Source organism: Zalophus californianus, chromosome 6, assembly GCF_009762305.2.
Source record: "Zalophus californianus isolate mZalCal1 chromosome 6, mZalCal1.pri.v2, whole genome shotgun sequence".
In the NCBI taxonomy this organism is placed as follows: Eukaryota; Metazoa; Chordata; class Mammalia; order Carnivora; family Otariidae; genus Zalophus; species Zalophus californianus.
Window position 1 is genome coordinate 100963078 of NC_045600.1, and position 18968 is coordinate 100982045.

The following is an 18968-nucleotide window of genomic DNA, read 5'->3' on the forward strand; positions in this document are numbered from 1 at the left end:
GGAATTAAAAATGTTGTTTGAGAAGCCCATCAAGTGGATAAGCAATAAATGGATTGCTGAGACATGACTATATTTGACTGGAGACAGTAGTCCCCCTCCTGAGGAGAAAAAAACAAAACAAAACAAAAAAAACCCAGAGACAAAGTCAATGTATTAAGGCTAGAGATAAATGACACTAGAAAATTAAAAAAGGACTTTTTTCTAGCTCATAACTAGTGATACAGTGAAATTAGAGTGCCTGTTAATTTAGCAGTAGGCTTCTGCCAATATTGAGAGTCTAGGCTTGCCTTAAGAAAAGTTGAGGATCCATCAGTATGATTCTTCTGGGATCCAGGCGTGTTCTCTTGACAAAAATTCCCTCCTTCCTCCCAATGTTCCTGAAATCCCCTAGGCAAGAATGTTTTTATTCTTGTCTCTGGCGACTTATATGATATTAACAGTCTCTTTTAAACCATGGCTTTGAACAGTACTGGGCCCCAACTCCAGTTTCTTGTTCAAAAGGGGAAGTGAATGTGCTGAGCTGCATCTCAGCACATCAGCAGTTACCTTCCCCAGCACATGGTCTTTTCACAGACCTGTCATGAGAAGCCAAGGCCTGCTCTGCATTGGTCCATTTGATCCAAGGGCACATTAAAAGTAGAAGTCTAATTTTGGGGGGCTAGACTGATCTTGCCTCATGAGACAAAGCTTAGTAGTAACAGTACCAACCAAGACACACTGTGGTCAGGTCTTACTATGATTATTGCTTTTGCTTTTCCCCAAGAGGTTATTAACCTGACATCTGTTTTCCTTTCTAATTCTCCCATGAGATCATTATATACAGAATGGTAAGAAATCCCTCTTATGCTCCAGTTATAGTTCCCTCTTGAAGCTGGGCAAGTTAATCCATGATGGAGAAGTGAGTGTAAACCATTGTTTTTATCAGAAGGAGCTTAGGCATGCATTTGGCCAAAGGCCTGGAGGTGATGGATTTCATAACTTGAACTCCATTATTTTCATTCATTTCCAATTTCCTGAGATACTGGAATGTGGTGAATATTTATAATTATATAGAACTTGACAGTCTACAAATATTTCACATGCATAATCTCATTCTTCCTCTTTTCTGAGGCAGTTGGAAATAAAAGCAGGATTAGGGACTGTCACAGGAAGCAACTTCTGGGATCAGTTCAAATATTTATTTTCCTGAGTGCAAGAGACACAGGTATTGTAGTACGCATGTGGAGGAAAATGCCAATGCAGTTGTCTTTATTCTGACTTCAGGATATTTTATAATTTGGATGTCCGTGACATTACTTTCAAAATAATTTATGATGAGGTGTTTTGCATCATGAAAACAGTGTGATACTTAGCTGATTTAAAATGTATTAGTTTATGCCTATATAATCTATTCAAGAGGTGGTTGGGCTGGGGTAGGGCAAAGACAGCTCAGGTAAAGTCAGATTTTTTACAGTGTTTGGCATCATTTCTGACATTCCATTTTAATGATTTCCAAAGCAAAGATAACAAAGTATGGTATGCATTCAGAATTTCTCTCCTCCCATATATCAGGGCAGATACCACTAATCAGTCATGGCATCCTTCTTTGAGACAGCAAGCAGCCTAAGAATCCTCAATTCTGCATTTCTGGTGGCTATGACCAATCAATAGATATTATCTCACAAGTTAAAACTTCTTTCCTTGACTTCTCTGATCCAAAAGGTAGTTCGATCCTTCTATACATTTCTCCCTCAGCAAATGGAAATGAATTATTTTTTAAAAAGTACTGTACTACAGACCAGTACTTCCCAAACTTTAGTATGCAAACCAGTCACTTAGGGATCTTATAAAAATGCAGATTCTGATTTAGTAGGTCTGGGAAGGTGTCCAGAATTCTGCATTTCTTTTTTTTTTTTTTTAAGATTTTATTTATCTATTTGACAGAGACAGAGACAGCAAGAGAGGGAACAGAAGCAGGGGGAGTGGGAGAGGGAGAAGCAGGCCTCCCGCCGAGCAGGAAGCCCCCTGTGGGGCTCAATCCCAGGACCCTGGGATCATGACCTGAGCCGAAGGCAGACGCCCAACAACTGAGCCACCCAGGCGCACCAAGAACTCTGCATTTCAAATAAGGTCAAGGTTGTAGGTAATGTTGGTGCTACTGATCTGTGGACCACACTTTGAGTAGCAGGGTTCTACTAGCCCATTTTCTGGAGACAAAATGTGAGCTAGAAAACTATGTACAAGGCAACTCAACAACCAGGAAAAAAGAATAAAAACAAGGCAAGTGTTCCATTAGAAGCTGAAATTTTATTATAGGATAATAGTACATAAAGCACATCTAAAATTGATGTGTTCAATGCACTTTTAATAAAGGTAATGTAATATTAAAGGTACAGTTTCTAAGTACAATATAACAACATTCATATTAGAATGAAAATCGGAGTATTTAAAAGACAACATTAAATCTCTCTTTTTTTTACAGCTTGTATTTACAAAATGAATCAAAATATTTTTTTTTAAATTGAGGACTCAATAAAATAACAAACAGCTGGAAATAAGCAGACTACCGTTAAGAGTGAATTGAAAAGAAAACCCAATGTAAGTGAAAAGTTGGATGATCCTCTAATAAAGATCATTAGCAAAGTTTTAGTACAATACTATTTTTAGGATTCCCATAAATGGCTTGCATTTTTAGTGTGGCAGAAAAGGAGTTTTTACATACTGTACACAAAACAGACAGCATATATTTATAGGTACAGTATTACTGTTTCCAAACTTGCATGTATATTTACAGAAGGCTGAGTTCGTTACTCACAGAGTTTTGTGAAATTTGTGTGCTTAATCTTCAAGACCTACACACAATTAGAATCAGCATTTCATGTGGTCTTTTTAAATGTGGCTTTAATACTTGATTGTAGAAGAAACTGTCAACCATAAGGCTTGACATACTTTATAAATTTACCAAAAAAAAAAAAATCCCAGGAAAAAATTTTAATTTGGGCACACCTGTCATTTAACAATTATCAAATGCTGACATGTGCTGGCCATTGTGTAGACACAAAGAGATACAATCTCTACTCTCAGGAAGTTTAGGATACTAAATGGTGCTTAAAAAACAAAACAAAAAAAACCCAATAGGTTTCAATCTCTAAGTGAAGCAATAAGGAATGACGTGATTTGTAGTAAAAGAGATTTCTCCCTAAACTGTAGCCAATTCACTTCAAAAGGTTAACTATTAGCATTCGCTCTCATTAACCACATGATTGCATTTATAACTAAGGTAACAGCAACTCTTCCATAAAAATGGAAAATGTCTAGAATTGTGGGTAAATATGCAGTGCATGGAAGCCAATAACCATGGCTTGAGAATTTATCACCTTCAATTACAAAAAGTGCAGTAAACAGAAACATTTGCTCTATATTTATAAATTGCTCAAAAATCTTTGCTAAAGATCTTACAAATTCAGTAATATTACAGAACAATTCTAATCAATATTTAATAAGGTTAACTACATCCTTAGTTAGATATTTGATATACTTTGATTTTTAACAATGCCAATAGGTCTTGGGAGAAGAGGTGAAAGAGTTTTAAGCTCATTATTAAATGACTTTTAAAACGAAGGTCTTTCACTCAGTTCATGGAACTGGGTTGAGGTCATATTGAAACAGAACGTCCCTTGTCAAATTTGCTTTATGGCCCGTGTTCTGCCATGATAGCCGATGTCTCCATGCTTCTCATGGCTCAGGTAGGAGGGGAAAGGTTTATTCTGCCATCAAGCCACCAAGGATATTTTATAGAAATGCCTATTATCTATAATAGGAGCTAAGTACACAACTCTGTCAGGTGCCAATAATATAACTCCTTAGTAAGAAAAAAAAAATATTACTCCATTAAACTAGAGTGTTTCTTTAGATCTCGAAGGCCTGGCAAATTATTTTTCAGCTCAGGAGATATGGTATAAAGCCAAGTAGCAAACATAAAGTAAATGCTAAGTTTTCATATATCCATATTTATAAACAAATTCACCCTATCGATGTCAAATATCCATACTAAGGAAGTAATTTTATCCTAATTAAATACACTCTAGAATAATTTATATAATGATATTATGTATTTAAAGAGAAAAGCATGTCCCAAATCCAGCACTCTGATACAGCTGCTAGTTGGGAACAGGTAGATATATATTTATGTATATATATATACAAATATAGAGTTATACTCAGTGAAATTAACAAGACCCAAAGGTGGTATTGTCTAGGAATAAAAGGGACTTTTTTTTGTTCACAAAAGTAACTTATCTAGCACCACACATCAGAAAAACACAAAAATAGCACACTCTAGTTCTAAACAGCTATGTCTAAAATAGATTATATAGTAAAACCAGTATTATACAGCATATTGTGGATTTGATAAACAGATAAATATTTGCACTGAGTAGGCTGTTTATAATATAACATTTTCTTATCTATACAGAATGAAAGCCCAAAAGTTAACTGTATAGAGATGTGCAGAACAACATTAAATATTATGACTTAAAAGCAGGGACGAAGGTAAATTTGAAAGAAGAGTAAGAGAGAAAATGTGTACAGGCCATTACAAGTTCTTAAGTTAATAGTAAATAAGGAATCAATTGCTCAAGTTGAAGAAAGCAGTAAACAAGAGATTGCATTTACATGCAGATGTCTAAGATTTGTATTTTTTTAAGTCTATGCACAAAAGTCATTTGTTTTATTGCTTGACATTCAGTTATGGCTAGATTATTTAACCTATTTTTTTTTTGTACTTTGGAAACAAGAATATTGTTAAAGGTGCCATAAAAATGGACAACATTGAAAACGGTTTGCAAATAAACCACCTAACACTGCAGTTCTTTATACATATTAAAAGCCTTGTCTGGGGTTTGTCATATGTTAAATATATTTAAACTGGGAAAATATGTTGTAGCTTGAAGCCTCCCATTGGCCCAAACATCCAATACAAAAACACATCTCCACAAAAGGAGCAGGAAGACAATACAGGTACATTTAAAGAAGCAGCCAGCTAATGTCCTAATGTTTAAAAATTTACCACTGTTTTATATGAGATTTCAAACCACTGTGGATAAGAGAATTTTGGATTCAGGAAGATGTGTACAGTACATACGGATTTTTTTGTGTGTGAAATCATATTCACTATATTGCTCGAGAATTATCTGCATTTACATATGCAATCTGTTCAATAATAACCAAGTTCCTAGAAATAGTTTTCATCCACGTTAAAGTAATAATGAGTGAGAAAGGAAACACACGGGACACTGGAGAGAATTTAGTTGCTCTTAGAGAACAACATAATGGCGTGTGCAGTGTGTCAAAGCTAATAGCAAGCTTTCATTAGTTCTCAGAAGGAAAAAAGTAGAAGAAAATGTGGCAGACACACTAAGTGTAAACAGCAAACACGGATTCTATAGGCATCTATTTAAAATATTCATATTCACTTTTCTAACATGCTTTCCTCCATGTTATATTGCATTGCTGATAAAAACATTGTTTATTTGTTTTGAATATTCTGTCATTCATTTATAAGTAAGTAAATGACTGAATGTATTTATTGCTCTAAGATCTGAGGGTCTGGTTAAACATGGAGATCCCTCCATCTATATTTCCTTGGTATAAAGCCAGGCTTCTGGATTACTTTAAAAATTATTCTGAGAGCCTGACAAAACTGATCTTCCTTACACAAACAAGCAACTAACCCAGAAGTGAAACCGATTGCTTTGTAAAGACATTGTCGTCAGCCTTCTCATATCTTAAGAATAAACAATAATAGGAAGTCCTCTTTAATCAAATCTGGTGGAACCTCTTTAATAATACTAGTGTTTAGGGATAGAATGAAGACTTGTATCATAGACTATTAGCAATAGATCAAGATTTACTGTTGCAATTATATTTCTGTTAATCTGATCCATAGTATAAAGTTGTTTTTATAGGGTTCTGTTGTAGCATATCTTTATAAGATGTGGCAATCACGTGCTACAGTATGTGAAAATGTCAATAACCTGTGTGTGTGTATGAATATATGTATATATATATGTATACATGTATATATATAGGTGGAGAGAGAAAAGAGAGAGATTTCTGCCATTTTCCATAGTCTTTATTATCAAAAACAACAAGGTCAAAGTTTCTTTTTCATCTAAACAACATGGAAAGTTTTCCCAAATTATACTCTGCTATGGTAGTAAGAATATATGTAAAAGCTTCTTCTGAATGTGTATTCCAGGTATGGAAGAATCAAAGCCAACAATTATACTGAGGTTCACTGACCTTATGAAAATACATGGAAACATGAGAACGAAGCTATATTGCAAAAATGTCAAATGTAACCCTAAAAGCCGGCTTGTGGCGCTGTTACATAGTTGGGTTTTGTTTGTCTTTAAACATTAGCTCTTGTATTAATTCAACAGACGAAAACTGTTAAGTGTAGAAGAATTGTGTTCAATAAAGGGATTTTTTGGTTTGCTTCTAGAGAACACAATCAAGATAAGTTATTTGCTGGCATTTGAAAAAAATGTGTTCAAACTTTCACCTCTTTTACTGCACTGATAGGCAGGGCTCTTGTCTCATTACTGGTTTAAACAATTTTTTGCATACCATGTAGAATTGGAAAGTTTCTAATATATAATGCTATGAATATATTTAGCATGAATATTTTAATTATTAGAAGTAAATGGAGTAGGTAGGACTGCACTTGAAGTGATGCTCTCTGTTGGTATGCTGCCTATTGATTTATCTTGTGAACATACTGGCATAACCTTATACTGCTTTGGAAGTTATTCAACATTTTTAACCACATGGGACTGAAGAACACATACGTTTTTGAACTCAACAAAATAAGACTATAGTGAAGAGTTTATACACACACACACACACACACACACACACACACACGCAATTCTATACAGTTCACTTGTGCCTTGAGGGATAGTATTATTATCACTATTATTAATAATAAAAAACACAATTTGTCCCAGTAGTACTGGCCACCCTGTTTGAAGAGTTTTAGAAGATCCCTGAGCACATTGTTTCTGACTCTTAACCCCAACTCCAAAGTGATAGGGCTTCTATTGTTGATATCAAGATGGATTGTCATTCACAGTAAGTCAATCATAAGGTGCTTATTTACCCTTTTTTTTTCACCAATCAGCACAAAGAACTGTCAGAAAATAACTTTTTATTATTATTATTATCTTAAAATAATAGCACTGGAAGGACACATGATTTAAACAATCAATGTTTGAAAACAGTGGCTTTAGGATTATTATCTGGCTGCCCCTCAACAATAACAAGTGATTCAATCGACATTCCTTAGCCAAAAACAAAAGGCAAAAAACAAACAAAAAAACAAAAAACAAAAAAACAAAAAACCAACCAAAAAACCAAAACTGTACAAATATGTATTTTTTTCCCTGAGGGATCAAGGTACACCCGCAAGTGCTCTATGTACATATTGCACTAGAGAGGAATGAAGAACATGTGCAAAAAAGCAACAATGAGAGAAGCTTACATCCTACTTAAACCTTTTCATTAAAGATTCTACTAGGTTGTTTTGCATTTTGGAATGTCGGAACACAAACAGCTATTCCTTAGTCTAAAACTAAAAACACATATTTCTACTATGGCACATTCAATGAAATAAAAAGTTTTCCAAAGACAGATAGACAAATTCCATCAAGAAAATAATACAAAGTTTGTTTGTTTGTATTTTTTTTTTTAGAAAATTACATTACTTTCTTTCTTTGTTTCACATTACAAAATCTTTTTTTTTCTTTACACAAATCACATTTTATTGCAGGAATATTTCAAGTGCCATCAAATATTTATAGAAGGGTTAAAAAAATAGAAGTCTCTCTAAAGTGGTCCAGACAAGGCTTTGTATAGAATAAATCTTTTTTTTCCCCATCTTCTAGTTTTGATTTAAGTATTTTGAATACATTTTCTTTTCCATTGACACTTAGTAGCCTAGAAGCGGTCCGACACACGCACATCATACACACGAAAACCACACACACACACGCACACACACACACACACACACACACACTCCCTCCTCACCTGGCCCTCAGCCCACCCCCATATGCTCACAGAGATCTGGGTATCCACACTCTAAAGAACAACCAAACTTAGAAGCAGTGTCTTAAGTTACATTTTCCTTAAGTTAGGAAGGGTGAATTAGGATGCTGAAGACTTTTTAAAAAATCCATAGCTTTAACGCAAATTAGGATGCTGAACACTTAAAAAAAAATCCATAGCTTTAACACAATTTGCAAACTGTCCAAAAAAGCACTTTCATCTGCACTTTTGTTTTCATTGTGACCAAGGCCAGGTTCTTCAGAATATAATGCCACCATCTGACACCACTGTAACCAAAGGTATTCAGACTTCATACAAAAAGCCTTATGCACCCTCTATGAAAAAACTATATAAAAGGCATCATAGCAACTGGGATAACAATAATGTGATTCCAATCTTTAAAAGACTACTGGATATTTAAGTTTAGGAAACTTTAATTATAAGAAGTCTTAAACAATCATTATTCTGTATCACCAAGTAGTCTGTGTCATCACACAGGTGTTTCTATAAGAAGAAAATAAAAACGCAAAGGTTTTCACATCCTTTTCTATACGTCATTTTTTTAAACTGAATTTATTGTTTAACTTCAGATCCCAACTTTGATCCAAATAATGGTTGTTCCCTCTGTTCACTGAGCACGCCTCCCCTGCTCTGTCCCTACACTGGCAACGTATTTTGCTCTTAAAGTCCTCACCTTGCTTTTCTTTCAGAAAGACCTGGTAGCAGCATCATGTCAATGTATGTTGGTTTATTTTAAAAGCAATGTCACCATGGCGTGACGACTACTGAGATCAAGCATCTTTTTTTTTTTTTTTCTTTTTTTGCATTTGGTACATGCAAAATCCTTTCTGGGAAAAGGAATTTCTTTTAAGCTCAACATTATGCTCTCTCTCTCACCCTTAGAGAAGTTCAATTAACTCTTATCACTTCACAAATGGACACTGGAATTCGGTTTAGTTGCTCTTTAATGCACTAGCACCTGAGGCTGGTCATATTCAGAAAGCTTTGGTTAAAAAGAAGTTAATATACTCTAATAAAACCATCCCCAAATTTAGTGACTCAGAATGACAAAAAACAAAAACCAAAAACCAAACCAAAATAAAAACACACCATCTCCCCCCCCTCCCCAGGAGAAACAATAGGAAAAAAAAAATGGACAAATAAATAACCGAACTAAGCTTGGTACTCTTTTCAGAGTATAAATACTATTGATCTTTAAAGGAACTATGCTTATTTAAATTAAAAAATTTGATTTAACCCTTCTTGCCCAAATATAAATACTATATGCTGATAGTTAACCTCTCTATATAAACACTCACATAAAGCTTAATATACTTGTAAGAAATTTAAGTAAATATTACTCTCGTCTTCTATTTATGGTTAAACCCTTAGTATATTTTTGAAAAAAAAATTAAGATGTTATTTAGGCTTCATACACACTTCTGTGTGAAAAATTCCTTCCTCTTTTCCAAATCCCCCAGGAAACAAGTCAGAAAATCAGCTGGAGTTAAAGCCAGAGTAAAGGGCTCTGGGAAGCCCGTGCTGTGATCCACACGACATCAGGAGCCACAATTCCTAGGGAAGATTCAGAAGGACCCTGGTGGTAGAGACACTTTGTCTGCTATAAAGGGCTGCCTAGAAACTCCCACCTTTATGCTATGAGAAGATGTTCCCTTTTCTGTATAAACATGGTCTCTCATGTCAGACCAGAAGTTTGAATCCCACCCCGACTGACTAAAATCATCTTCTAATGCCTACGTTTCCAAAGGGCACTTATTTTTAAAATATGCACACGTGTATATCAGACTGTTCATTCGCCCTTCCCCCACTGGGAATTATTAAAATTAAAAAAACCCTCCAAAACATGAAATTAAACAAAACATTCAATATTTCTCACCTGAACACAAAAGCCAAACAATCTTCTAAATATTTAATAAAATAAATTATAGTCCACAGTTTTCTAATGAAGATAAATACAAGAGTAAATGTTTGCGGCTAGCATCAACTTCACTTTGAATGCTTAAAATATTTAATATTTAAATAAGAGAAACTGTTTCAGTGTTACATACCTCCCTCACCCTTCTATCCATTGTCTGTGAAATATGGAGCGCAATATTCTAGAATTATAGCATCTAGAGGCAGCTAGTCTAGAGCTAGTTCACTCTGAGATATACTCTTAGGGTTCCTAGATTATACCAAGAACATAACCATTCACAAAGTAAATGCTTCATGTCCTCACATGGGCAGTGTGTGTTTGCTCCAGATATAATCTTTGGGTCCTTCTTATAATAAAAGCTGAATTCCAATAAATATTTGGGTTACTGATTTGTTCTCAAAGCATAAGAATTCCAAGTGGAGACTGAGTCCATATAAGTACTGAATTGTGTGAAATGAGCCTCCCTTCCCTCCCTGCCTCCATGAGGTGGCATTTAAAAAAGCTTTTTTAAAAAAAATAATGTGCATGATGGTATAAGTCCATAGCACCAATCGATCATTCAACTTTGTATGAAGCATAAACACATCTATCCTTAAGCTTACCAAGAAGCAAAGTATAATTTAGGGAGAGTTCCATTTCTAATTCCAAATGAAGTGTAAAAAAAAAAATAATAATAATCCACATCATGATTTCTAGATATGACCAGCCAGTCTTTTCAAAGTCCTTTGTAAACAGCAGCATAAATACCTCCTGACGTTCCTTCCAAGCCTTCTCAGTTAAACTTGTGTTTCTGGTGCACATGCGACACAACAGTGAACACGCTAGCATTTCATTTAAAGAAAAAGGTGCAAAATGAAAGTGCCTTATCAATTCAACAGGAAAAGCTACACCAGTAACTACATTTTATATTAATTAAAACAATATATAAACAATATCTCTTTTAGCTATATATAGTCTTCATGCCCATTTACCCTGTAATATATTATAATGCTATTGTTGCTAGTGCTATGGACCCTTTTCATACCATCCTGCTGACTGGCAATAATCGGTGGAAAAACATAAAGACTTCCTTCATGAAACAAAGAGCAAGTTGTGCAAAGTCATGCCGCCACCTCCGCTATGCACACCAGGTACCGATTATTGCAGGGCTCTCTGTTGGTACCAACAGATTGGTGACTCTGCAGAAAGTCTGTGGGCAGTGAGCTACAAAGAAAAGGAAATCCTCCGACTTTAGTACCCTCCTTCAGTTGTAAACAGAGGTCAATGATCAAGAAGTTGAGACAGAAAAAGGGTCCATATCTGTAGGCATAATGGAAATCATATGCATGAGAAAAACAAGTTCAACTTTTATTTGTTTTCATTGTTTCCCCTCCTTTGCCTGACCCCGATCACCAAAAGATGTGCAGTGTGTTGGAGCTCCAGGTCTGTGCAGGGCCATATAAAGTGTCTCGGTTAATTTTGTTGTGGTTGTTTTTCATGTTTTGTACTTCAGACATTCTAGAAGTGCTTAGGTGATACATTTACCCATCAATTTGCATTGCTGGCTCAAATTCTGAAGTGAACAACTCCTTGTATAATGGAGGAAAATGAAGTCGCACAATGTCTGGGTATATTGCTTTAAATGCCATTAGCTTTTCTGTATGTCGTCCACATAAGGCTCTTAATGTAGACACCTTGCATATTAACTGTAAGTGGAAGAAAGGACACGTTGTGAGGCGAGAACAGACATAAGCATCAAAAATCAGGGAATCTGGATGATCTTTACAACATTGTTTACAAAGGTGAAACACGCTCAAAGTGGCTTAACGTGTTCTTCCCAGAAGGAAGATTGGTAAAAACAAATTTTAGGCATATCATGGGATACCAGGTATACATTAAATACAATTTTGAAGACAAATAATACAATAATCTGAAAAGATGTTCATGAGCAAACGTGGCAGAGGTGAGATAAGAACCCAAGCCTCTCACCTCCTTCTCCTATTCCAACATGCTTTCTGCTCTCCCATCCCCAACCCTGCCCTCCACTGCTGTGGAGGAAGAAGACGTCTGGTGACAGAGAAGAAGACAAGGAAGCAGTCATGGGCAGGTGAGGTCACTGCAACTGCAGATGAGCGCGTCCCCTACACATTTTATGCAGAACCAGGACTAGCCAACTCCAATGACAACGAGTTTCTTCTTGGAAAGACCTTGGCCTGGACAAACCAATTCTGGGTCTGAGTAGAAGGCTCAGAAGAAAGAATAGTCAGAAGGCCTGGACGGAAGTCTCAGCATTGACCATTTACCAGTTGAAGACAGTAACAGCTTGAAACAATGCTTTTTTAAACTCCAAAACACTGTACAAATGATGTATTATTTCAGCCAAAATAATCCTAAGAAACATGTTTGACAGATCTTGTCCATGTGCTACGTGCTCTCCAAAATGAAAGAACCTAATTGTATCCTTGCACTGGGGCAAGAAGATGAAGAAGAAGGTAAGGGTCTGGAGAGTTCTTCTGTTTTCCATTCCTGCCTCAATCTCTCATTGAACAGGTACAAAATAAAAACAAAGCAGCAATTAACGCCCAACTTCCCCTCTCCGACCTAATCTAGCTATCAGAAGAAAAGAAAAGAAAGCAGGAAGAGAAACCCAAACCTCTCAAATCCATCTTCTTGAACAACAAAACACATAAAATAGTCTAAGAAAGAATAAGGCTGATTTTTCAAGGACCAAATACATACTACTAGCATTAGCACTGAAGAAAATTAGCATACTTTAAATTGACATCCTAATCATATTTTTATTGCAAAAGGTAATAATTAGCAAAAATGAAGCCTTATGCTTTGAATACGGGGCAGTAATGGGAAATTGATGAAGAAAATACAAAAGTCACTTTCTGTTGATTACTAATGAATGTAATGGAAATAGAACTAATATTAGAATATGTGATTATCCTGCTTGTTTTAGTCCTTTATAACTTCCTCCTTCTAAATTCGAAGATTCTTTTTCTAATTTATATCAATGCAGAACATTAACTCTGCTTTATGCACAACTTAGATGGAATAGGAGGAAGATTTCCAGAACGTATTAATGCTTAAAAAAAAATTTCTACCATTTTCCTATTATTGCAGGACACTTCACAACCAATCATAGGAAGTAGAACTTAACCCGAATTTTGGCCCAACCAAGTTTATCGAAATGGAGATATTTCTTCAGTAGCCTATTGCTTACGGATACCTCTGGGGGCCGGTAAGATGACCTGTAAGGGTGGCTGGCAGCAAGACCTGTGGCAAGGGATAGTTCAGGCCATGCCAACCAGACACCTTTCCCTTTTACCTTTGTTAGAATTCCATCTTCTCGGTGATTCTTCTGCAGGACATGTTGAAGAGCTAGCTGAATTTTCTGTTGCAGTTTTTCAATTTTTACCTTTTCCTGCAGCCATGAGCGATCTAAACATTAAAAATGATACTTCTTAGTATTTCTCCTACGTGCTATTGGGACACCCCAATTCCTCCGGACTCTTAGACACAGATTATTATGCCACAATGCAGAATTAGAGAACAATAGGCCAGTTTTATTCCTTGTTCAAAATTTGCTCCTAAAGCAGTGGAAGACTGATCTAAGATAGAGTGGTAAAGCTTTCCATTTTTACTGATCCTTAAAGGAGGGGAGAGTCCTCTCCTTCCAAAAGGATAGACATTTAAATTTAAATCTAAGGCCATACACAAGGGCAAATGAAACCACCATGGACGCTCAAATCTTTCTAATAAGTATATTTCTGGATGAAATACTCATAGCAATCCTGCTAGCCTTTCTGGCAAATATGAAAATTGCCTTATAATCTAAGGCAACTAAAATTGTCAAGATCATTCCAAATGACTTAAGGGTTATGAATTTGGTCTTTCTTTAAGAATGCCAAACAGAAGACAGTAAATTTGCAAAACAGATTATCCCCAGGAGGCAGTACTAGTTGAAAACAGATTAAATTCAGATAAACTTGTGGATGACATCCAAATGAATCTTAAGAAAAAGTAGGATGTCTTAAAAACCATATTCTCTTGGAGATTTGTGTTAAGAAGGGCAACCCTACTCGCCCAGAGCATTTCTCATGATATCAAGAGGTTAATTGTGGACTGGGTTTTCCTCAACTTTCATTTTTTAAGACTGTATCAGAATGGCATGAGGTCTTCTTAAATGGGTACATGTATGCGTTGGGGGTTGAGGGGGGCTTGCTGTTTGATAAAACTTAAAATTAGATTCAATAAGGGTGGCACTGTCTCAGTAGGCACCCGAATATGCTATGGCCATTACAACTTAGGTACCTCATAAGAATTCTTTACCTGGGCAATTTTTAAAGCATTTCATTGTTATTTGGTTATCTTACCTGCTGACATTAGTACAAATGCAGAAAATAATGCAATTTCATCTTCAGTCAGGTGCATAGAACATAAACTCTTTCCAAATTCAAATACAAAGCTAATAAAGTCTTCACAACCTGCCAAAGTTAAAGACAGTTTAAGATTTTGGTTATTATCCTTGGAGAAAAATATGGAATAAGGTGAAGAGGGATCTAGTACTTGAAGATCCAAGGGGATAAGAATAACATTTCTACAGTTTAACAATTTGAAATCTTAAAAGAAAAATCTGTTTAGCCATCATCGCTACCACCACCAACCTCACTATTCAAAATAATGAGAGTGAACTTTTGTTGCAAGGGTAGCATGTTATTAGGTACCACTCTAAGAGGTTCCTTTGGGTACCTTATTGCTTCATAACAATTCTATGAGGGAGGGATTATTATAATCATTTTAGAGGTGAGTAAACAGATTTGGAGAGAAAAATTACTAAAGTTCAGACAGGTAGGAAGAAACAGCCTGAAATTCAAAGCAAGGCTGCCTGACTTCAGGACCTACAATCTTAAACAACAGAGTCAAACATCTACAATGTAACTGAGATGTTACATTCACTGATTTTTGGTTTTCTACTCTATTTGATCTAAGCCACCCTTAAAAATGATAACCAATGACACAGTATGGTGGTAAAATCATTATAGCTATTAAAAACTGAAAACATAGAATGTGAAAGTCCCATAAAATAATAATCCATCCTCAAAAGACTGGTTAAGTTTGGGGGTGCCTGTGTGGCTCAGTTGGTTAAGTGTCTGCCTCTAGCTCAGGTCATGATCTCAGGGTTGTGGGATCGAGCCCCGAAGTTGGGCTCCCTGCTCAGCGGGGCATCTTTTCCTCCCTCTTCCTCTGCTCCTCCCCACTGCGCACACGCTCTCTCTCTAAAAAATAAATAAAATCCTAAAAAAAAATTGGTTAAGTCTGACGTCTACTCTTTCAGATTTGCATATTATGTGTACGTATCTAAATGGCAATGAGCTTTCCTAAAGCATACAGACCTTCTGTCATTTAACTGTTTTCAAAATCACTTAACTTTATCTTGGATACTGTTTCATTCTTCTTAGTGATTATATCCCACTTTATTTAAATTATAGAAATCCAAAATAATTTTTTTAGTATATGTCAGTTTCAGTTAGCTATAGTTTTCTTCTTTGATATCTACATTTCATTCTTATTAATGGTTGTTATTCGAGAAGTACTCTTTGCTTGATTTTATGTATCAAATCACATTCTCTAGTTTATCTGAATAATTTATCCTATGAAAATCTGGTTCTTAAAATCTGCAAGGGAAAGACAATATAATTTTATAATATAAATATAAAGAAATATAAATATAAATTTCTTCGATTACAAACTAGGTAAAACAAAACACTAAAATCTTTCAATGTACTATAGACAAAAACTGTGAATTTTCTGCAGTGACTATAAAGTAACATAAGCATAAAATCCTTTCGTTTTTGTTTCCAAATAACAGTTTCCATTCTGTTCAGTTAGCTCTTTGGTGGGGCTCCCATATTTTCCTATGGCCCTGATTCAAAGACAGAGCACGCGGATTTCCTTACCCAAGGATTTGAAGACATCGGGGCTAGCATATTTCCCATCAAAGTACACGGTGTTGTTCTGAGAGTCGAAGGCACGGCACATTCTGATAAACACCACCTCTAGAGAACCTAAGCGGAGACAGAAATGGTGTGGATTTTCTTATCGTGGTGAATATTTGTCTATTGTGAAGGCATTAATGTAGGGACCCCTTTCTGATTCAGCACAGTGGGGTTGCATGCTCTCAGTCACATCAGCTCTCTATATTTAAAGGGGCACAGTTGACTAGCGTAATTTAAGATTTATGCTGAAGCTAACTAAGGCCTGTATTCCTGAAGAGAGACGGGGTTACAAATTACTTCTCTGGCATTCTTCTGTCTTGCAAGAGAGTCTCAGAGTTGCCAGGAAAACGTTATCGATTCATATTTATTAAAACAAACCAAGAAACCAGGGGTGTCCCTTTGAGTTCCACAAATAACGTTCCTAGCAACTTACTGTTACCTCCCGAGGGTCTGGAGTGATAGAAACAAAACTCAGGTGATGGTAAGATGGGGGAATGTGGGTGTCCTTCAAATTAATCATTTCACTCAGAGGAGAAGCAAAATGGAGGGAAGGTTGCCTGCAGATGGCTCAGAAACCTTTAAAAAGGACTCAGTTTCTGCTAAAAGAAACCCGAGTGATTAACACTGGGGGAAAACTGTTCCCAACACCTTCCTTACCAAGCATTTCTCTAATAGGCGGGTGAAAGCAGGTTAGGAAGAGATCGCAAAATTCACTTGCAAAGCACATACCTGCTTTGAGAAGCACAATTTGATCATTTTGACACAGTTCCATAAATCCGTCGATGCGTTTGGCAAACTCCACCACGTACTGTATAGCTTCTGTGATTTTGATGGCACATAACTGCCACATCACCTCCCGCTGCTGTAGAGGAGCAAACGCACGTCAACATACACGGTCACCCACAGCCCCAACACAGGTGTCTCAGCTGCCCCTGTTCCGGCAAAGCCTCCTTTGGAAATGGATTCAAAAAGTCTAGAGGGTTAAAAATAAACGTTTGAGTTATAATGATTGCTTCCAAGTCCCTTTCTCGTCTCCTCTGATTCCTCTGTTACCATTTTGGTGGCAAAGGGACAGGGGAAGATGTCACGAGCAGGTGAAAACATGAGTCAGAAAACCAATACATGCCACCGCTTTACCCGTGGGCCTCGGAGAGCAGCAAAGTAGGATCTTCTTTTGAGCCATTATTTTACCTTGGGGAATTTAATACCACTTTCCTGGGGATAAGGAAAAGAAGGGGAGTCAATTACATTTATTGTGCACCTGCTTCAAGCTAGATGCTGTATGACATCCTTGTCTTGTTTCATTTTCCCATTTTCCATAAATGGACACAAATTCTCTTAGCGGTTTCAGAGCTAGGAGGTGTTGGAGCTGGGATGCAAATCCCAGCATTTCTGACTCTGAACCCCATCTCACGTGCCTGGCTGTTTCTTACTGCTTTCTGGTTTCCCTTTCTAACAACACTGGCTGGCTGCTGGTGTTACCTGCTATCTCAAAGGCAAATAAAGTGATGTGTTGCTATTCCCCAGCCTGTCTTAATTGCTTTTATATACCCACTCTTTAATTTAGTTATAGGGGGACACGGATCTGTTACATCGCTCACTTGTTCCCCCAAGCTTCCTTTAAGACTGTTTCCACCAATATGATGGGGTGAAGGAACCACTGAGTTAGGAGCCAGTAGTCATGGTCTGGTCCTGGTATTTTCACTCTCCTGCCAGACGCCAAGGGATGCTAATTTCCTCATATGTAAAATGAAGGGGAGGATTAGTCTGCATAATCTCTGTCCCCCCTCCTAGGCCTACATCTTTATAATTATTGGGGAAAACCACAGCATTTCCCTTTACCAAGGCAGAACAGGTAATTGAAACTTCCCCTTCTCCAGCCCTGCCCTCCCATTCTGACGGCTTGTTGAGCAGCGTGTAGAGAAAAAGGCAAGTAGCGGCACCCTTTGTCAGCCTCGCATTGCTAGGTTCAGACTGGAGTTATGATAATAGCTTCCAAACCTTTTTCTGTACACACCCTCTGAACCTCTGGAAACAGGAGGCTGAGATTATTTTACATTCAACTTCCAGACCTTGAAATCAGGACAACTCTCAATTCATTCAGGCTTTTGGACACTGCTTCCTCCAGCCCCCATGGCCAAATGATAGGAGATACGTGTATATAATCACAGGCACAAGAGAATTTGTTTGTTACTGTATTGCTGGAATTTCACACACTTGCACCTCAGTAAGACAAAGCCCCAAGTATATGATCATCTCCAGAAGAAAGATTTTAAACAGAAATCTGATACCTGAATACAGACGTCCTGCATAAACACCCTTCCCACTGTTGCCTCAATCCTGGGTAAAAATCTTCAGAGTATGTACCTTGTTTTGGTAGCTCTCGATCTCCTCCTGCAGAAAGGTCTGCCACGTTATCTGCTGGAGCTCTTCTCTCAAGTATTGGCAAGTTTCCAGGTGTGATTTAGATATATTCTGTGCAAGGTGTTCTAAGGAGAAAACAGGAGGTCATAAACATGAAAAGCCAAGCTCTTCTCCGGATAATCAGGGTTTTCCCTGCTTAATCTTTGGTTTAAAAAGTAGCAAGTACAAAGAAACATGCTGAACCAGTTTTAATTATCTTTACATTTTTAAATAAGCAATTTGGAACTATTCTGTATTTTGGCACATGAAGATGAAGGACAGGCAAAGCCAAATACTTAGAATTAAGTCTTGGTGACTTCAAAGACCCTCCTGACCTTGACCTTCTTCTGTGGCTTTACACCAATGTGTGGGAATGAACAATTATTAGCCTGGGCAGGTGTGGGAAATGACCAACGCAGCCTCTTCTTGGCATTTTGACGAAGACACACCGGCTGTGTACATTGACTTGGGGAGGATTACTCTTGAAAACTTAGGAAATGGTATGCTTTTGTGAAAACAACTACTTATTTCTTTTATTTTTCCAGCAAATAGCACAA

The 18968-nt window shown here is 36.8% G+C and overlaps 1 protein-coding gene across 2 annotated transcripts in view; it reads right to left on the bottom strand.

Moving 5' to 3' along the window:
* Positions 1-2279: 2279 nt before the first annotated feature.
* The window catches only part of RORA (RAR related orphan receptor A), a 708798-nt gene continuing 692109 nt past the window's right edge, over positions 2280-18968 (bottom strand). For both annotated transcript variants that reach the window (XM_027569193.2, XM_027569194.2), the window contains 6 exons: positions 18376-18497; positions 16738-16870; positions 15970-16077; positions 14386-14496; positions 13338-13450; positions 2280-11709 (listed from right to left, as the gene is read on the bottom strand). In XM_027569193.2, coding sequence (XP_027424994.1) covers positions 11545-11709; positions 13338-13450; positions 14386-14496; positions 15970-16077; positions 16738-16870; positions 18376-18497 — 752 coding nt within the window. In that variant the 3' untranslated portion in view covers positions 2280-11544. The remainder of the gene's footprint in view (positions 11710-13337; positions 13451-14385; positions 14497-15969; positions 16078-16737; positions 16871-18375; positions 18498-18968) is intronic.